Consider the following 21,332-nt stretch of genomic DNA (forward strand, 5'->3'; position numbering starts at 1 on the left):
TACGCGTTGGATATCTTTAGATACATATATATATATATATACATATATAAATGCAATTGTTTCCATCTTATGATTTAGCATCCATATTTTCCATTCCACTTCAATTAGATTAGTCTCTTTTTTTCTTTTGATTCTTTTTTGTTCTGTTTCGCTTTGCTTTGTCTATTCAACTTTTACCAAACAATTAACAAAAGCATGAGTTTACAATCCTCGAAAACTACCATTTCCAAAGATAACAGAAATAACAACGACAACAATAGTAATAAAGTTAAAGAAAATATGAAGGTCCTTACAATTGAATTGAGTAATATACATTGCGAAGAGTGTGAGTCAACGGTGAGAAAAGTTGTTGCACAATTCTACAACGCTAAAGAGGTTGACGATGTTGCAAGTGTTGAGTTAAACAACGACGAAGATGTTTGCTTTGAAATAAACAATTCCAAAGTGAAACTATTTGGCAAAAATCAGAGTAACTTTAATCATGGCTTTAAGAAGTTGGTGCGCAAATTGGAAAAGGCTGGCTTCGGTGTTGCACGATATGAAATTCGTTCATCAAATGAATATTACTCGGGTTTATCTAACGAAGTAGATCAGCACGACCTTGAAGCCGATTCACCTAGTGCACATATTGATGAGAGTGGTTTCTTTGATTTTATGGGGCTATACCATAAGTACACCCAATCGCAATCGAAGAAACACCACATGAAATTTTGTAAAGTTTGTCAAGAAAGTGAACGGCTGCAAAAGGAGTCACAAGCAAAACTGACAAAACATTCGATCGATTCAAATAATGATACATCCTCACTTGAGACTAAGGTTGACCACCCGCATCAAGAGTTTAGAGCAGCATTTGTGGTGAGTGGGATGACGTGCTCGTCTTGTGTTAATACCATTAGCGACAGTTTGAAAAAGCTTTTTGAAACCACCAACAATAATGCAACAAAGTCCAACTCAAAGTCAGTAAACAATGAATTTGATGAGTCCAAGTTTAACGTTAATTTACTTCAAAAATCCATAGTTGCCATCATTCCTAACAAGCAATTGATCAACCAGATCATCAATACAGTGAGTGACCTTGGGTTTGAGTGTAAACTTGTTGAAGTCTTGCCCGTGCAACGTTCTATCAACACCAAGGTCACAGCATTGATTGGTGGCATGACATGCGCAGCCTGCGCCAACTCAATCAATGCGGCCGTTAAAGATTTGCCATTTGTATTGGAAAGTGGAATAAATGTTGTAACCAAGAGTGCCCAGTTTGTGTTGGAAGATGATAACGCACACAAAAATTTAGACAAGCTTCAAGAGGCAGTTGAAGATTGCGGGTTTGACTTTGAATTATTGACAACTGAAAAGATCAACTATACATCCGGAAAACAAAAGCCCAGAACAATCAACATCAAAGTCGATGGGATGTTCTGTGACCATTGTCCAGAGATTATAACAAAGTATTTATTCAATTACGGTGATGCTGTGGTCATCAATGATCCATTAACATTGAAACACCCAATCATCAAGTTTACGTATGTCCCAAGTGGTGAAGTAACGGTGAGAAAATTTTTACACGATCTTAATCACTTGAAAGATGGAGGTAATGGTGAATACAAAATCACAGAAGAGATTGGTTCGTTTACATGCAAGATTGTAAAACCGGTATCCATTGATGAACAAGTTCGAAAATTGGCACAAAGGGAATTGATTAATCTCGCATTGAGATTGGTACTAGCAACGGTATTTGCTATTCCAACCTTTATATTTGGCATAGTTGCAATGTCGCTCTTACCCAAGCAACATCCATTCAGAATTTGGGTCGAGGATCCAATCTGGGCAGGAAATGTTTCTCGAGCAACATGGATCTTGTTCATTTTAGCGACCCCGGTGTACTTTTTTGCTGCTGATACATTCCATCGCAAAGCTATTAAGGAGATCAAGTCACTATGGTTTCATAAAAATTCATTTAAGCAAAGGCTATTCAAGTTTGGGTCAATGAATTTGCTCATGTGTTTGGGAACAACTGTGGCATACTTTGCAAGTATAGCCCTTTTGATCCTTAGTGCTAAGCAAGCACCAGAAACGCATCACGGGTTCCATACGACTTACTTTGATGCTGTGGTATTCCTTACTTTTTTCTTGTTGATTGGTAAACTTTTACAAAGCTATTCAAAAACGAAAACTGCTGATGCAGTTTCGAAATTGAGTGACTTGAAACAAACAGAAGCAACTCTTGTTGAGCACATTGGCGAAAACGGTAACAAGTATATCAATGATCAACTTGTGGATTTAGAGTTGTTAGAAATTGGCGATTATATCAAGATTGGTCATGGTGAGTCACCGCCAGTTGATTGTGTTATTGTTGATGGCGAATCGAACTTTGATGAAAGCGCTCTTACTGGTGAGTCAGTTCCAGTTAAACACGTCGAGGGCCATCAAGTCTTTTCCGGAACAGTTAATGTTGGTAGTACATCCATTATTGGTAAAGTAACCAGTTTAGAAGGTGATTCTTTGCTAAGTCAAATAGTCAACACAGTTAGAGATGGTCAATTGAGAAAAGCACCGATGGAAAGGACCGCCGATTTGATTACCGGTTATTTTGTCCCTATCATAGTCGCGCTAGCAATTATTACATGGATTATCTGGCTTGCACTTGGTCACAGTGGTGCATTGCCGGAAAGCTATTTGGATATTGATATTGGCGGATGGACAGTTTGGTCGTTGGATTTTGCAATTGCTGTTTTTGTAATTGCATGTCCATGTGGTATTGGGTTAGCTGCTCCTACTGCGTTATTTGTGGGTTCAGGTTTGGCAGCAAAGTATGGTATTTTGGCCAAAGGTGGTGGTGTTGCATTCCAAGATGGTGCCAACATTGGTGTAATTTGCTTTGACAAAACTGGAACTTTAACTCGCGGAGAATTGCTGGTGACAAATTACTCATTCACAAAGAAAGTAAAGGATCTTAAAGTTTCCAAGCAAATTGGCTACCAATTAGCTCGTGACTTGGAAGTCGCCTCGGCACATCCACTCGCAAAAGCAGTTAAGGCATTTGTTGATGAAACGTGTGCAAAGCAGCTGATTAAGTTAGTTGGTAACAAAACTCCACAAGTAGAGTCAGTTTCTGGAAAAGGTGTCAAGGGAGAAATTATTTGTGATGATATTAGTGGCGAGGATCAGGGTCAAAATCACAATGACGATGCTGGTGCAAATTATTATGATGTATGGACCAAATACAAACCGGAGCAGGCCATTTTGGGTAATGAGAGACTACTTGAAGACCACGGCGTTGTTCTTACTGATGACCAAAAGTCTTTACTTGTAAGATGGAAGAGAGAATGCAAATCAGTTATTTTGTTGGGTTTAAAATGTTCTTCCTTATTTGATGATTCAGAATTTCATTTACTCATGATGTTGGCAGCACGTGATGAAATCCGACCAGAGACCAAGGAAGTTATATCTTTTTTGCAATCACATAAGATTGAGACATGGATGATTACAGGTGATAACCAACTTACCGCTGAGGCTATTGCTAAAGAGGTTGGAGTTACAAATGTTGTAAGTGAAGTTCTTCCAGATGAAAAGGAGCTACAGATCAAGCGTATTCGTCAGATGAAGGACTCTGAGAGTAAAAAACCGTGTGTGATTGCAATGGTTGGAGATGGTATAAATGATGCACCTGCTTTGGCTAGTGCAGATGTTGGGATTGCTCTTAGTTCCGGTGCAGATCTTGCTGTGACTTCGAGTGACTTTATCCTTCTTAATAAGCAACATCCTTTAATTTGTTTGGTTACATTATTAGATTTGTCTCGTTGTGTTTTTCGTCGTGTTAAGTTTAATTTCGGGTGGAGTTTGGTATACAATACTATTGGTATTCCAATTGCTGCTGGTGTAATTTACCCTTACAACAATTCTCGATTGGATCCTGTTTGGGCAAGTGCGGCCATGGCCTTGTCTTCAGTTAGTGTTGTGCTTAGTAGCTTGGCATTAAAGCTTTACCGCCCAAAATTGAATGTAAATGATTATACAGTTGAGACGAAAGATACCGGAGTCGCTATCGAAGAATGAAATTCATATATTTGAAACTAATATGGGAAAAAGAAAAAAAAAAAAATAGAACAGCAGACTGAAAAAACAAAAAAAAAAAAATTAATAGAAAGATCTATGTAAAAGTAAGTAGCAATAAATTTCATTTTTCAAATATTTAACCTATGCAAATCAGAGTTTTAAAATTATTCGCTAATTTGTGCATTTATTTGTGCATCAATTTGAGTTTTAAATCTCCTCCTTCTTTTCATGTAGTTCAATTCAGTTTATTTTAATTTATTTTATTTTATTTTACTTTTGTTGTGTAAACACGCCGTTGTCGAGCTTGATAATCATCACAGTAACGTTATCCGTGGTGGAGTTATCAATGGCCAATTGACATAATTTCTTTGCAGTCTCTTGAACGCCATTTCCTTTCTTAAAACACTCAGAAACGAACCGGCAAGCTTTTGAGTCAGACAAAACGTCCCATACACCATCACATGCGATAATCATAAACTCGTCTTCAGGGACAATCTCTGTAGAAGTAGTGAATGGTTTTCCCAAAACCAAGTCCTTCATGTATGTATCGCCTAGTGACCGAGATACAGCTAGCACACCATTAACTCTATTCTTCAATATAAGTCCTCCAGAGTTTTCTATTCTGTTGATCTCATTCTCATCCGACGCCTTGTGGTCATAAGTTAATCGGTAGGGATTACCTTCACGACACAAAACAATTCTTGAATCACCAACGTTCGAAGTATACAACATTCTCTTGTGATTTGGCAGCGGAACAAAGTCAAATTTCTTTGTATTGCCCAGTCCCAGATTTTGAAGGTCGGGTCTTAGAGATGTTTGGTCAATCATGCAATCTTCTTCAGTTTCACTTTCCCATCTTAATACTGCAACGGCTGCAGTGCATCCCGAGGAGCCTTGACCATTTTTCTCAATCATTTCATCAGCCTTGACAAACGCTCTGTATAAATGCTCTCTCATGTCATGTTTTCCGTTAATGGGTAATCTTGGCGCAGTTGATGCAGGTAAACCAGTAGCTGAGGTCTGAGACACCAACGTGTTAGTAGTACTTGTCGAATCCCGTGATCCATCTGAAGTTCCTGAACTTTTGTGAAGTGATTGCTCTTGTTCTTGTACTTGTTCTTGTTCCTGTACTTGTGCTCGTTGTTGTGACTCATCTATGCTTGCGTGCTTTGACTGATTTTGTAGTTCCAAATCGATTTCTTGCTCTAGTAAAAGATGCAAATTGTTGCCGCACCACCGTGCTGATTCCTTTCCCGCGTGTCCATCAAAGACAGCAAAATAACCCCAGTCCACTCTTTCTGCATAATTTGCTATATATGTGTGTACATCTTCCATCTTGCTCCTATAAGTTGAGTTTTTTGTTTCCGCCACTCCTACTTTGAACGATAGTCCTCCAAATGGATCGAAATCGGACGGTACTTGCGTATGTGTATCTGTTTGCTTGTTGGCGTCCATGTTTGCTAACTCCGGTTCAATAGTTTGTTCGCCATTCAGTGTCGGTATGCGATCTGTTGGTGTATTTGTCAAGAGTTCTGGTGAAACGGTCTTGGGAAGTGTTTCGTTTAGGTGCTGTGCTGGGACTGGTCCACTTTCAGCTGCGCTCATTGTTGAATATTAGACTACTTAGTTGTATTTGTGCGAGGGGTGGAGAAGGGGGGGAGGGAGGGAGAAAGAGTTGTTGAGATGGGTGGCAAAGCAAAATTGAAATATCGGGGAAGAAAAGGAAGAAAAGGAAGAAAAGCCACTTTGTTGGAGGTTTAGTCTGGTAGCAATTGAACTGTTTTATTTTTTTGGTTTTATTTTTGGTTTTATTTTTGATAATTTATGCTTTTGGTCGTTTTTTTCTAATTTTATGGTGCGTGTATATTAAGTGTGTGGAGAGTGCCAGTTTTATTTTTAGTGTTGGTGTTAATGTGTGTGTGTTAGTGTGTGAATGTTATACATGTTTGGATTGCGTCTGACATCATTGTCGCGTGACAGAACAATATTAAATGAATGAAATGTTTGCGACATGGAAACACCACGACACACGGAGTTCCATTATGAAAACTGTTGCAAAATTTAACTACCAAAAAACTAATATATATATATATATATATATATATATATATATAGAGCGTTAGAAACAAAGAGGAATAGAACATGGTCTGGACCACTTTTTTTTTATTTTTATTTTTTGTGCTTATTAGCCCAAGATAGCAATTTCTCGATACAAGATAAAAAAAATATCATTGACGAAATGGTGTTTGCATGAACAAGTGTTAACTGAGACATGTCGTTTTGGAATATTGAGAGCTTGCTCTAGATTTAACACCATCCTTGTCTCTTGCTTTTTGGTTACTGTTCTGTAATTCTTCGTAAATTTTGCTTTTTTTTATTGATTCTTTTTTAATATCGAAAAAAAATAAATGGTAGAAGACACCATTTAATCCAGACTTTTTGAGTTGTTTCTTTGGGAAGAAGAAGAAGAAGAGGTTGGCGGGAGGGGGAAGGAAAAGGGTAAGGTGGAAAGCCAAACACATTTCCGCGAAGTCCGTTCAAGATATGCAATACCAGGCGTCTCGGGATCTAAGCACTTTGTGCTATACGACTTATTATTGTTAAGAGGATGTCTCACTTTCGTATAGGGTAGATACGTCAGTACACAAGGCGATACTATATTGTTTATAAAGAGGAAGTGGGCGGTGGTAGGGCAAAGAGTGAAGAATAAAAATCATGCTATGATTGTTTTAAGGAATAACCTCTGAATAGTGAGTTTACAATATGGGCTAGTTAATGAGGGAACAGTAGTGCGAAATATTTCCCTCTTTTTGTTGGCTTTTTTTTTTTGTTTTTTTTTATTTTCTCCTCCACGATTCTCAGCATGAGCTCAAATCCAGCAAATAACAAAATAGAAGAAAACAAATACCATGTAGGGTTGTTCCTTTTTTTTTTTTTGTCATTTACCTGTTCAGGCCGCTTTATTGATAAATCAATTTTACGGAAAACTGGTGGATAGACGTATCTAGGAATTAATATTTTTGAAAGATTTGGTTTTACAAGATACGCGAAAACGTTCGGAAAACCCCGCCTTCCAAAAAATTGTTTTTGTATCTTTTATCCGCGTCAGATGCATACTAAAATTTATACCAATAAAATCATCAACAGTCCGTAGTTCCTTTCATTTTCTGTTGGTTTTTTTTGCTTTGTGGATTCTCGCAACAAAGCAGCACAAAGAAAAGAGCCAGATGCATCAAGTGCTAGTTTTGCTTTTTGAGTATTCTTTGAAGATCTTGTGAGTGATTGACGAGAAGGCGTATACTCTGTAACAGCTTGTTACAAGAATTTACGCCTTAGCATGTTTGGTAAGAGATGTCGGGAATGTAATACATATTGTTCCGGAACTTAGGATGTGAATCCTGTTTCCACTTTTTGTTTTCTTTGTTTTTCTTTTTCTTCTTGTTCTTCTTCTTGTTGCCTTTCCATTTTCTCCATTCACTTGTTGTTGCCGCTGCTTGATGAAAAAAAAAAGCAGCATTTCCAACCGATTTACCAGCTATGCGTTATTAGAATTGAAAGAAGAGGAAAAAGAGAAAAGAGAAAGCAATACAAATTTTGAAATCAGCAGATATGATGACGTCTACAAATTTATTTTTTTTTTTTTTTTGCTTTTTTTTGCTTCTTCAATTCTACATGTAATGTTCGCCACATCTCCGGTTTTTCAATTTCACAAGTTGAGTCCATGGTTACAAAATATATTATTATTGCTTGACAAGTATTCCACCAAAACTCAGTCATTAAAACAATAAGTAAAATGTAGTTGCTAAGGAGAGTGCGTTATATTTATTTCTATAGTTTAGTTTGTCATTTACGCAATGCACTTTTAACGGCTACAAAGTGCACATTTATTCTGGAAGATTGCTCACTAGAGGAACACATTTCCGAAATACCCCAGTGGGAGTCCGTCACCAAACTTGCATAAAGTATATTGTGTTGTTGTGAAGACTTGACCTTGTAAAGACGAGTTAAATAAATAAATTAAAGCAAACAATCAATCAATTAATCAAACAATCAATCAAAAGGAAAAAATAGCGGATTCAAAGAGGTTTTTAACACAAACTAAGTATACGTCACTTTTTATTAAAGGGTTTGGATCCTAGTATCCACCTAAACAAACTGAGTTCCACACAACATGGCACAATTCAGGCATTGTACAGCTGAATCCATCCTTTACGTCTTTGCAATATAAATTTTAATGTAACCTTTTTTTTTTCTTTCTTTTTACCCTTTTTCAGGCGCCTAATTGGATTTATATTATTTTAGTATTACTTTTCATACTACAAAGTATATTAGGAAATATATTTAAATATATATATATATATATATATATAATCATAAATCTAGTAAAATTATTGCAACAAATATTTGTAATGAATATATTTAATCTTTATTCTCCAACAACATCAACCTACTTATTGTAATGGCCAATGAAGAAGATGTTGGATACAAGTCGGATACCGAGATAACACTTGCGTTATACAACTCCCTTAGTTTTACAAAGACATCACCACAAGTTGCGAATCTACTTAATACTCCTGCAACTACTAATACCCCTGCTATTCCTGATATTGACATCGATATCAACAATGCAACTGCTCTTCCTCCACTAGACAAGCAGCAAAGACAAAGCACTACTATATACAATTTGCCTAGCAATATCCTACTACATATATGTTCATTTCTACACCAACAGGACCTTGTCAATTTGTGTTTATCAAGTAAAGTTTGGTCTTTTTCAGCAACAAGTACATTGTACTCCAAGGTTATTGTTAATGACAATACAACTACGCTTGCAACAGTACGGTCAGCTATTACAAAGTACCCCAAGTTCTTTGGAACCTTGATTTCAGCATCCAATTTCCAAGGCTTGTTACAGTCTATTTGTTCAAATCCAAGTTTGGGGCGTTTGTTCAAAAGCTTAATACTCGATACATCAAAGGAGACTTTAACCATTATTTTGAACAATATTTCGTCACTTGTGCCAATAACTCGGTCTATTTCACCATCCCCAGTCATAAGTCAACCATCTTCACCACGCTCTCCGTCCTCATTTGTCTCCTTGTCATCACTAGACTCACTGCATACTGATTCTTCAAATACAAGCGTGTCCCTCCACCTTACAAGCTTAGTAGCCCCAGATATCCCATTAGCATTCTTTATTGAAAATGATTTGTTTCAGTTTGACAAGATTACTAAACTCAGTGTTGCTGTTGGTGAAATAAACAGCAACCGATATTCAAAACTAATCTTGCCCAATTTGCAAAGCCTTAGCATCAAGTACCACGATACGTTGAAGGATGCGCAGTGTCTAGCTAATTTGGGTTACAGTTTACAAAGCTCCGGCTCACTCCAGAGCTTAAGAGAATTGGAGTTTTCCATGGGTAGGGATAATGACCATATTATTATCAATAATATTTTACACGGCATAGACGACGCTAGTAACTTGAAGCTTCCAACTTGGTTGCATTTTTTTGAAAGTTTTTTGCAAAGAAACGGAAATGCAACATTTCCAAGTTTTGTACTTGTGCTCGATTCACTTGCTATTGAAGGGCATGTTGGGACGCAGGCCTCAGAGAGTGTTCAAGTGCTACAACAATGCATTGATTTGTCCTTGCTATCGAATTTACAATTAAAAGTCTTTGAAACTTCCTTACATATAGATAACATGACTTCCCCCAATCACAATTTAGTGAATCTAAATTCAGACCATAATATTGACCAATTTGCAGATTTAATCACCAAAGAAACGTCTAGTCTTGTAAGTCTTGCAATCAATCCTACTTTGGGTTGCACAAATTGTCAAATCCATAGCATCTACAAAACACTAGCAATAAATTTACCACAACAACTAAACAATCTTTCTGTTGTGTTTGCATCAACTAATTCTGAAACCAGTAAGAGCGTTATTGATGCAATTTGCCAATCGCAATCCAACTTGGAGAGATTACTTATACGCGATCTTACCACTGAGTCTATGGATCGCTCACTTTTATTCAAATGCATTCATTCCAATTTCTCATGGTTGAAACTATACGAAAATGGGCTCGCATATGAGAAAATGATTACGGATTTACTATTTAGCGACATTTTTCTTTGCGACTTTCTCAAACTTGATGAAGACTTTATTGTCAATAATCAGATGATGCAGTTTATACGCAAAACTAGCGGTCGTGGTTTAAACGAGTATTTGCAATATTTCTTTCATTTCGCATTTAGTCCCGTTGTGTCCTCAAATTTCAAGCTTGTTGGCCAGTTCCCTAAATTGAAAAACTTGAACGTTTTGGGATTGAGTCTCTCTGTGAATACACAGATCAACAAGAGCTCACAAGAAATTTGTTATGTGGCAAATGGGCGCCATCTTTCCACTGGGTTGATATTTAAAAGGTAATTTTACGTTTATTTGTTTTTGCTGTTTATTTCTTTATTTTATTTTGATTTATTTTCCGGATTTGTAATTTCCTTTTCCCATAATTTGTAGATATATTTTGTCTCTTTATGAACAATATATATTATATACATGAACACCTATATGTGTATATACCTTGCTTAATGGTACTGATTTAAAGTCGTTTTATTCATAAAAATGTTGAAGCATATTGATTGCAAGTTTTTGGAGTTATTCACAGGTTAATGGAACCTAATTAGCTCCTTGTGTGCTTATACTTTTAAATTGTAGCTTCAGAAATATGAATTTGTCAATGATGCAAATAATGTAAGTACGGATATTCATTAGGTGATTTTGAATTGCATATGATAATTTTAATTAACATTTTCTTTTTTCTTTTTTTTTTTGGTATGTTTGGCTTTTTTTTTATCTAAGGAATTGTGGAGATTTGCAAGACAAAAGGATCTTGTGAAATGTATAGCCACACATTTCTGACTCTATCTACCCCCTCCTTCCACTCCTCGCCCCGCCCTCCTTCTATCTTCCACACCACTTTCATTCTTTTTCTTTTAAAAAAAAAAGAACTACTTATACTTCACAAACAAGTGAGATCCTAGAGACTACGTTAAGTACAACAACAACAATTGCCAATAAGATAGTACCACTTCTTATTGCTACCACTACTTACTACTACCACTACTACTACTACCACTAATACATCAATCCCTAATCATGCCTTCTGAAGTTCCAGTACCATACGAGGCCAAAGGCACACCTATAGTTGAGCGTGTTGAATACAATGGCGCCAATTTCAAAACCGTAACTTGGAAAGTCCCTGAAACCGTTAAATACAAGGGTAAAATCATTTACGTGCATGGATTTGCCGAACAGCTGAACATATACACTGAGCATTTTGATAACTTGTCACAGAATGGGTACGAGGTGTTTTTCTTTGACCAAAGAGGTGCAGGTGAAACATCTCCTGGAAAGCTTGTAGGTCAAACAAACGAGCAGTATGTTTTCGATGACTTGGATTTCTTTATCGAGAGAAACTCTAAGGATAAACCAAATGAAAAATTTTACTTGATGGGTCACTCCATGGGTGGTGGAATCATTCTCAATTATGGTATTCGTGGTAAACTCAAAGATAAGGTTAAAGCTATTGTTGCTTGTGGTCCTTTGGTTCTTTTGCATCCAAAGACTCAACCAAACATTGCTTCGAGATTGGCATTACCCTATGTCGCCAAAATCATTCCAAGCTTTACTTTGGACTCAAAGTTAAACTTTGATTATATCACGTCCAACGATAGATGGAGAAAATATATCGAACACCATGATAAGAAGTTGATTGGAAGCTTTGGTCAATTCAACGATATGTTCAAAAGGGGTAAAGACTTGTTAAACCCTGCTTATGCGGCCAAATTCGATCAGAATATTGCAGTCTACATCCTACACGGAACCAACGATCGCATTAATGATATTAAGGGCAGTGAACAGTTTTTCAACTTATTGCCTGATAATGTCAACAAGGTCTTTGACAAAATCGACGCAGGCAGGCACAGCTTGTTTATTGAAAACGATGAATTGTACAAGTTGATTTATAAAAAGGTGTTGGATTTTCTTGATGCTTACTAGATTGATTTGTTGAAAGGTGTTTATAGTCTGCGGTTTGCTTTTCTTTGATTATTGAGCAATATTAAACAAGTCAAAGCATAGCAAAACAAAACAGAACAAAACAGAACAAAACAAAACAAAACAAAATATAACGGCAATAGAAAAATTGATGTCTAAAACAACTAGTTTCTATAACAAGGATATACGTTCCCTTGAGTAATTGTGCTTGTTTTTAGAACATCAAGAGTATGGATCGGAAAAAACCAACTTGTTTAGTCAAATCTTGTATCGTCTAACGTATAAATTTCTGTTTCATAATATTGAAAGGTACTGGTATTAAGATGTAGACACCAGGTGGTTCCGTAAAACTGCAAAAAGAAAAGCTTTGATTGTATGTATCTGGCCTACAATTAGATTTTCATTTTGCTTTTTCGGCTTCTTTTTGGCTTCTTTTTTTTATTCTTTTTTGACCTTCCACATCTTGACCTTCCTCGACACGAATATATTTGCTTTGAGGCGCATACGCCACTTTATGGAGGGAAAACGAGGCGGCTGACACTTTCTGGTTGCTTCACCATGCTTCACCATGCCTCGCCACTTTATCCTTTTACTCTACGTTGCATCTTTTTCAATTCTTGAAGGAACGAACGCCTCATGAAGATGTTGTCGGCGATCTCTAGTAAGACGACCGAATTCCACAGATTGTACACAAAACTGTGATCCTCTCTATCCAAGCTCAGTTAATATAACACGCCTTTAGCTCCTCGCCCTTATTTTTTTATTATTATTACTTAACAATCAATTTCCCTTTTTTTTTTTTTTTGGTTTGTTTCCCCGCAACTGGAAACTCGGTTAGGGAACCACAATTCCGAGCTTCCTAAAAGAGCAATCAAGGAGTTGAAATGATCATTGACAAAGGCTACAAACCAATACATTGGTATGCAGCTAAGGTATGTTGTATCGAGCACAAGTGGGAGCCCCAATACATCTTAAAATGTAATGTTCTTTAACGGCACCTCAGTACAGCTGGGTTTATGGAAGAGTCAGAACATCCGCCGGAAAACGAAATTCTCAGTCAGTATCTTGTTTTAAATCCAAGTTCCATACTGTATTTTTTTTTTCTTTTTTGCATTCGTTAGAGATGTTATAAATACTCGTTTACGCTATGTTTATGAGGGTCTATTCAATATCCATTAAATCCTCTTTCTTTCTTTCTTTCTTTCTTTCTACACATTCGACCAAAATGCTTTTTGAATACAATCTACAGTTTTATTTATTTGATTTCGGTTTGTGGTTTGGCAAACTTCGTACTTTCTCATTAGCCAGATCAAAGTGAAAGAACACGCGTGTCTTGAAAAGCTTGCTGATTGGAGACTGTTCAAGTATATTGCACCTTACTACTTTTCTCTTCTCTCTTCGTGTACACGACTCCTTCGTCTTTATCATTTTTTTTTTATTTTTCAACTCTCACATATAGCATTTTTTTTTCCTCTCTATTCGCTCGTACACACACATACTCACATACACAGACTTTGGTCCTCTTATTGTTTATCCAACCAATGTCTGTGTAAGCGCATACCTGGTAAGAAGAGAGAATGAAAAAAAAAATATATACATATATTATTCTTGGTTTCAGAAAAAGACATAAAAGTAATACCCTGATCTGACCCTCTACAACGCATATTTTTCATCACAAGTAATTCAAACCTTCCAAACATCACCTTTGCCACAGTTTCAGACCTCACGCGAGTCGTCACAACCTTGAAATTTCATATTCTACATCTCTTATATATATATATGTATATAGATATATATATATTGGGCTACAGTGAAACTTGATACTTGACAATGGGGTACACCATTAAGCAAAAGATTGACATTTGTCTCAAGGCAGAAGCGAATCCACAAATGACCCAATTTGATCTTGCATTATGGGCAATGAAAGAGTATGGGTCTCTGAAACCACCTTCGCAAACCACAATCTCGCGAATTTTATCATCAAAGAATGATATAATTGCCTCACGAGAGGGTGACTTCAAACTAGTGCGACGAAGAAAACAAACTAACCCGATTTTACGCAAGATCTTGGCGGAATGGATCACACAATTGATTTGGGAAAACATTCCAGTCACTATTCCCATAGTGCAGCTGACTGCAAATAACATTTGGACAAGATTACCAGCAAGTGTCAAGTCAGGCAACGGAATATTTAGTCAAAAGTGGTGCTCGCATTTTATCAAAAAGTTGAATGTTAATATCACAGGAGATACCGATGACAAGGATGAGAAGAGAAGAAATTTTGGGTACCCTTTGAACAAGGTATGGAAATTGGATGAAAAAATTGAACTAAAACAGTACTTGAACAATCTAATTGCAAATGGTGAGTACTCCCCTAAAGACGTATTTGTTGTTGATGAATTTCAATTGTTCTATTCGCTTCCGTTGGATCAAATCTTTGACGTAAGTTCGATTGATAAGGGCTTGCCACAGAATCATCAGCAACAGCCATCAAATGAAGACTCCCTTACCATTTTGCTCGGGTGCAATATTGATGGACTGGAAAAGTTGACGCCTTTGATTGTGGGCAAGTATGACAAGTTTGATGTGTCTCAAAGCTCATTGGCTAATCTACAAAACATCAATTATCAACAAATACCGCAACAACAGCTTATGAACAAAATTACCGAAAACTACAATGTCATCTACAAGTCAAATACATATAAATGGATCACGTCGCAAATGTTTCAAAATTATTTAATAACACTCGATCACAAGATACATAACCAAACTCCCAACCGACAGCTTTTGGTCATTTTGGATGATTGTTCAAGCCATCGTATCATAAACGTGAAATTTCAGCATATCAAACTCATATACCTCAAGAATGAGACAAGCCACAAGAACCCATACAACACGGCGTATAGTGGAGTCAAGTTTGATTATTTGCCAATGAATTTTGGCATTATCGAGGAATTTAAGATTTTCTATCGTAGTCAACAATATGCCGCATTGATAAATTTGCAAAGGAGTATTTCGAAAAAGAATGATAATAGGCGAATACAACGAGGCCCGGGATCTGCATTCTTACCCTCGTATACAAACAATGCTAGTGGCCACATTGCCTCTATTGCAAATCTTACTCCCACGCCTACTCCCACCACTGCAAATGGTACTACTACTACTACTACTACATCTTCGGCATTAGAAGTTTTATCCGAGCACGATTATCATATCCCATTAGTCAAGGTTATTGAATGGGTCACTAAATCTTGGCTTATGGTTTCACCAGCTCGGATATTTCATTCGTGGCGACGTACGCATTTGCTTCAACTAAAACATAACCAATGGCCCTGTCTTGTACACCGAGAAATGGCAAATCAAATCGTTGACCACATGGAAAGAAACCTTTTAGTCGTTTTTGATGAAAATGCGAGTAAGAGAAACTTGGAGGAGCAAATGTCCTACTTAAACGTTGTGATTCCATGGGAGATTGATGAGCTTATAGGATTAGTTAATGAACGAGGTAAGGTTACTTTAAGTTATGCTTCAATAGAAGAAATCATAGGCAGTTGTTTACTGGAGTCTAGAGATCCAGAGTACGAAGATGTTGGAGGTGAAAGCTTAACTGTGAGTGGAACCAATGGAGTTGAGGGTCTCGATGAAGAGGACATTGAAATGGCTGATGCCATTAATAACATGTCGCAGTCAATTACTACTACGCCCTCTTGGAATATAATTGATCTGGAATTAAATCAAGCTAGCAGCATACTCTTTAATAGAGCATTGGTTGAATCTGGCACCAACGGCAGTACTGGCACTAACAACAATTTTAACAAGCACAAACTAGCGCCAATTGAAAACGGTGTGAAATTAAAACAGCCAAATATGAATAATGTTGCTAGCCACAACATCCACCATAACACGGATAATTTCAACAACCTCAGTAATCATAACTCTCCGCCAATTTCAAATATAACCACAAACACCAGTTTCAGTTTTCTGACCCCAACACTCCAACTGCTTTCTCAAGTAGTACCCAAACCACAATTGTTTAACCAATCAAGCTTTTCTGCGTTTTCTCTGCCATCAGCACCTCCACAACAAGAGCAACAACAACAGCAGCAGCAGCAGCAGCAGCAGCAGCAGCAGCAACAACATCAACAAGTTCAAAGCATGGATGCTGATATAATTAATTGCATTGCAAAGATTCTCAACTACTCCGACTTGAAAGCAATCAACATATCCCAATCTACTATTGATGACCTCACCTACAACTCAAGAGTAATTAGAAATCGAGCTAAGCAATAACCTGTCTGGTATTTATTCTAAGCATTTTAAAATTCATCAACAATTTTGTATATATATATATATATATATGTGTGTGTGTGTGTATTTACATGATAATAACCCCTATATTTTCATTCATGCTCTTCCATATCTCCAAAGATTCCAAACTTTTGTGCATTATGTCGTTGGAGCATCTTCCTCAACATCATCCTCCGTGATACCCAACTCTCTAGCTTTTGCCTCTAACCTTGCACGTTTTTCCAATCTGGCTTTTCTTATACGTGCCACTTCTGCCTGAATCTCGTGTGGCTCCTTAGGAATTTGATTTAACGTTGTTGGATCCGGCCAGAAACCCGGAAGGTTGAATTTCTCATCCGTGTTTAAACCAACATAGTACATAATACAAATGGGGGAAAGCAAGTAAAAACCAAACTATTGAAAAAAAAAAAAAAGCAAAGCAATGTTAGTATCGATTTTTTTTTTTTATAATTTCTCCATATTTATTTTAGGTCATTCCTCTTTAACTTCTAATCAAAAAGCCTCTGGTTAAAAGAAGATGATCTATGATAATATAAACCTTTTGTAAGGAGCTTCATTCTCCAACTTGATTATTTTGTCTCAAAGTCAAACATACTTTCGCGGTTTCTAATTGTGTTCGATTAATACTATGAATAAATCTGTGTATGAATCCCATGATGAGCTTGAAATGTTGAGTCGTTCTTTGTTTTGTACGTAGAACAGATTTGATAAATTAAAAGGAACAGATGATATAGGCTTCTATCGAAAGATTAACATAAATTCAAGTAATCGCACTCTTTCTTGGTGTCATTTTTTTTTTTTTTTTTTTTGCTTTCTGCTTAGTCGTTATACAGTATCACGTGCGCTATAGAGTAATGGCTTTTTTCTTTTCTTTTCTTTTTTTTTTTTTTTTTGCAAAGTTAGTATTATGAATTCTGTAAGGATATGAATATATTAAGAGCTTGTTACTCTCTAGAGTATCTAATTCTCATCAACATATGTTTTCATCTTCCAAGGACTTAGAGTAATGAAACACATATTCCAAAGCTAATGTGATAATGTAGAAAGTAGGAGAAATAAATAAAAAAGTATGGGGTTTACATTACATTTGTAAAAGTTCGCATAATTCTTGAGCAAAAAGTTTTTTATGTAAATAGCTTGGATAATTAGACAGGAGAAATCCAGCACTGCCATGATCAGTAGCATCAGGTGTATTACCAAAAGTCAAACTTGACTCCAACACTTTTTATATTTCTTTTTTTCTTTCTTATTTTTTTTAAGCCACTCCATCAACGACAAACCTTACCAATTCATTTGTCTTCAATTTTGAGCAAGTGAAACCTCCTTTTCGGTTTTATGCCTATTTTAAATAGTCTAGAGGTATCCAATGGTTTTTGTCCTTCGCCTAGACTACTTTGAGGATGTCCCTCATGAACTCTGTTATTGACATTATATTTTTCACCAACTGTTTTGTTTCTTCTTTCATTAAGTATGGTAAAGTTAGCGCTTGGATATATGTATTGGTTTTTTTGTTCTGCAATTCTCACTCTTTTGTTATTCCCTGTTTGCGGTATTGGCAAGGTTGCTGCTGTTTGTGCCAATTTTTCACAACTTGCGAGATCTTTAGAGATTGGAATTGCGCTACATATCTTGTTGATGTATGTGTTTGTAGCAGAAACATGTAATAATTCTGATATATTGTTCTCATCAACTTTGCTGGTGAAAGAGTGACGTGTGGCGGTAGATTCTGAAGGTGAAAATGGCGAAAAGAAATTAGAGATTGTGGTTGAGTTGCGAAATTTGATGTTGATGTTGGACAACTTGGATTTGTAATAGTGTTTATTAAATCTTGATGTTGTTGAAATATTGGATGATAATGATGAGGGGGACGAAGTGAATGAAGAAGATGGAGGGAAGCATGTTGAACGTAGGCATTCTTCAATTTCGTGTTTCAATTCCTTTTTAACTTTACCACTTTCAACTTTTGCTGAACTTGAACTATTGGGGCCATGAAACAGTTCTTGTTCTTTATCATTAAAGTTTAGAGGAGGAGGATGCGACAACGGATCTAATAACGAACCTCCACAAGTCTTTTTCTCATTAAGGCTTTGGAAAAAGTGTGAATTTTTTGTTCTTTGGGTATCTAACGTGATGGGCTTCATTAATCCCGTTGCCAGTTTGATTTGATCATTCTCCTTAAAATCCGTTTTCTTTAGGATATTCAAACTCTTTGTAATATCTATTTTAGTGGCAGACGGACAAGCACCGTTAAACATTTTGTTTTCATTCACTGTACCTGCTGGAGATGACTCAAGGTAACAATCAATCAATTCCAATATTACAGTTTCGTGATCATAACTTCCTTCACAAGTTTTACGCGCTTCATTTATTTTGTTGCTATTTGCTTCTTTTATTGGGTCAAAGACAAAACTCTTATTGCCCAGTCGAAAGTTGATGGTTTCAAATGAGGTTATAATATGGTGATCACATTCCCTTGTAAATGCCAGCATTCTAAAAGATGATTATGTATTTTTTTTCAAATGAGCCCAAAAGTTTATCGTCAAAGAAGAAAATCGGGATTGAAAATGGAAGTGGCGGGGGGGGGGGGGTATAAGATATAGGCAAAAAGCTTTTTCAAGGATTTTGACTTTTTTCTTGAGGTCTGAGTAAAATCAATCACCGTTGTTTGTTAGTTATTCAAGTAGATACAAATTACGATAAAGGGAAGGTTGGGAAATGAGTCTGGGGAAAACTGAGAATAGAATGAAGTCTTTTGTTTTTTTTTTGGTTATGCATTATTTGATTCCAAGATTTATAAGAACTAATACCGCTTAAGGAGGTTTTTTTTTTGGGTTGCAACACCCCCACCAGCTTAATTTGGTTATCTCTCTGATTTTTTTTTCCTTCTTCAATTTGTAATATAAAAATACTATAAAGAATAACATATAAACGTAAAAGCAAAAAAGCAAAAAAGCAAGAAAGCAAAAAAGCAAAAAAGCAAAAAATTTCAACCTCACATAATTAAAAAACAATTTACTCACTCATTTGTATCCAAACACCATCCATGTGGCTCATAGTCAAGTGAATTAATTTCTTACATGGATCAGGGGAATCGTCCATACTTTTTAAATCGGGAAACATCTGTGCTAGTCTACAAATGGTGTAGCTTGCTTCTGTCAATGCAAATTGTTGGCCCAAACAGATTCTGGGTCCACCATTGAATGGCAAATATGCCCATCCCAATTGTTTCAAGTCAGCCCATCTTTCTGGTCTAAACACAGTGGCATCTTCCCCATAGTGCATGGGCATTCTATGTAACAAGTATGGAGAATAAGCAAAAGTTGTTCCCTTGCCGATAAACACTGGTGATTTCTCATCAAGGCCACCGCCTGTAGGCAATGTCGTATCCTTTGTAGCTACTCGGAAATTAATTGGCACTGATGGGTAAAGACGCAATATTTCATTGAGCACCCATTTAAGGTATGTGCATTGTTTCAAAGTTTCAAATGTGATTTTGTTTACTAGTGCATCTTCACCCGATCCAAAGTGTTGGTAAATTTCCTTTTTCAATTTTTCCCACACATTTTGATGACGTGCTAGTTCAAAAATGGTGAATGATAAAAGACCGGCAGTAGTGTCTCTTCCGGCAACCATAATGTTTAGCAATTGGTCTTGCAAGACTTGGGGATCACGTGTATGCTTAGCCAACTGATAAAGAAATGTATAGTTGTGTTTGCAGTGTTCTTCCAACTCTTTAGGGGTTAAACAAAGTGCTCTATTGACAAATCGTTTGGCGAATTTGTGGACAATCTTGGTGTTTCTTTTAAAGGATGGAGGATTGTAGAGAAAGTACAATACTTGAAGGTATGTCCTTACCGCTAAAGCCTTTTGTGTCTCATTGAATGCTTCAGCAAAGCCAGCAACTTCGGGGTCACATTCCAATCCAATAGAAGCATCGTAAAGAGAATGTACCGACTCGCCAAATAAAAACTCGGTTGAAGTATCAACTGTCAATTTATAAAACAACTCTTGTATATCAAAAGTGCCACCATTATGAGTTTTAATGTGCTTGGCCAAGGTTTGTAAATGCGGCTCAATAGTTTGCACATGAGCCACTTGTTCTCTTGCAAATTGTGGTCTCAACATTTGTCTACTTTCTTTCCATCCTTCGCCATCCAAGGTGAATACACCATTGCCCAACAATGGTTTAAAGTGTGCGTGTCGGGTACCCAAGCCAAAGTCATTAAACTGAGTTGCCAATACAGCCTTCAAGTTTTCTGGATTAACACTAGCAACAACACGTACTCCAAACAAGTAAGCTGAGAATGTAGTGCGACGACCAAACTTCTCGTACAACACCATTGGAAAGTCGACCAACTCACCAGTTGTTTTGAGACGTTGGAGCAAATATCCAAGGCGAAGACCCAATGGCCCACCTTCGGGAAAAATAATGGGTTCTTTGCAATGATGTGCTCTGCGAAAGATCTCTCGTTTGATAAAGATACATATGAAGTATGTTCCAAAAATAATGAAGAGAATGCCGAACCATATAGTGTGAGAAGAGTAAGGCGGTTGCAAAGCGTGGCCAGTATTGGAGATGATTGTTTCCATCATCTTTGCAGTATAATACTTAATGAACGCCTCAATAGCAACAAAGTATATCTATATATATATATATAAATATGAAAATAATATCAAATTCAGACAAAAAATATAAAGAGTGCAAGAATTGACAAAGAGTTAATGATTCGGAGTATTGAAGAGTAAAAAAAGAAGTAGCGGAACTTGAATTGGATAATGTAAGAAGTATTTATAATAAACTAAAGAGACATATATATATATATATATATATACGTATAAATATAGTAAGCTGCTATGTTGATTAATTGGCAAGCAAACTAGAGTAAACATGAAGGGGTAGAAAAGAGTAAATTTT

General features: G+C 36.6%; 7 protein-coding genes across 7 annotated transcripts; 3 read left to right on the forward strand and 4 right to left on the reverse strand. All coding sequences in view use genetic code 12, as the record gives it.

Annotated features, from left to right (window-relative positions):
- Positions 1-195: 195 nt before the first annotated feature.
- PVL30_002989 (uncharacterized protein) lies at positions 196-4,053 on the forward strand (the record flags this gene model as incomplete). Its single annotated transcript, XM_001525520.2, has 1 exon — positions 196-4,053. The coding sequence occupies one exon, from the start codon at positions 196-198 to the stop codon at positions 4,051-4,053; it is 3,858 nt and encodes a 1,285-aa protein (XP_001525570.2).
- A 270-nt stretch (positions 4,054-4,323) lies between these two features.
- On the reverse strand, positions 4,324-5,658 carry MgPP2CL-1 (mgpp2cl-1, protein phosphatase 2C-like protein 1; the record flags this gene model as incomplete). The annotated part of the gene is made up of 1 exon (XM_001525521.2): positions 4,324-5,658. The coding sequence occupies one exon, from the start codon at positions 5,656-5,658 to the stop codon at positions 4,324-4,326; it is 1,335 nt and encodes a 444-aa protein (XP_001525571.2).
- Positions 5,659-8,512: 2,854 nt separating this feature from the next.
- On the forward strand, positions 8,513-10,480 carry PVL30_002991 (uncharacterized protein; the record flags this gene model as incomplete). The annotated part of the gene is made up of 1 exon (XM_001525522.2): positions 8,513-10,480. One exon carries the CDS (start codon positions 8,513-8,515, stop codon positions 10,478-10,480), a length of 1,968 nt encoding a protein of 655 aa, XP_001525572.2.
- Positions 10,481-11,209: 729 nt separating this feature from the next.
- PVL30_002992 (uncharacterized protein) lies at positions 11,210-12,112 on the forward strand (the record flags this gene model as incomplete). The annotated part of the gene is made up of 1 exon (XM_001525523.1): positions 11,210-12,112. The coding sequence occupies one exon, from the start codon at positions 11,210-11,212 to the stop codon at positions 12,110-12,112; it is 903 nt and encodes a 300-aa protein (XP_001525573.2).
- A 4,443-nt stretch (positions 12,113-16,555) lies between these two features.
- PVL30_002993 (uncharacterized protein) lies at positions 16,556-16,777 on the reverse strand (the record flags this gene model as incomplete). The annotated part of the gene is made up of 1 exon (XM_001525525.1): positions 16,556-16,777. One exon carries the CDS (start codon positions 16,775-16,777, stop codon positions 16,556-16,558), a length of 222 nt encoding a protein of 73 aa, XP_001525575.1.
- Positions 16,778-17,706: 929 nt separating this feature from the next.
- PVL30_002994 (uncharacterized protein) lies at positions 17,707-18,906 on the reverse strand (the record flags this gene model as incomplete). Its single annotated transcript, XM_001525526.1, has 1 exon — positions 17,707-18,906. One exon carries the CDS (start codon positions 18,904-18,906, stop codon positions 17,707-17,709), a length of 1,200 nt encoding a protein of 399 aa, XP_001525576.2.
- A 523-nt stretch (positions 18,907-19,429) lies between these two features.
- Positions 19,430-20,758, reverse strand: PVL30_002995 (uncharacterized protein; the record flags this gene model as incomplete). The annotated part of the gene is made up of 1 exon (XM_001525527.2): positions 19,430-20,758. The coding sequence occupies one exon, from the start codon at positions 20,756-20,758 to the stop codon at positions 19,430-19,432; it is 1,329 nt and encodes a 442-aa protein (XP_001525577.2).
- Between the last annotated feature and the right edge of the window lie 574 nt (positions 20,759-21,332).

Source organism: Lodderomyces elongisporus, chromosome 3 (genome assembly GCF_030384665.1).
Source record: "Lodderomyces elongisporus chromosome 3, complete sequence".
NCBI lineage: Eukaryota > Fungi > Ascomycota > Pichiomycetes > Serinales > Debaryomycetaceae > Lodderomyces > Lodderomyces elongisporus.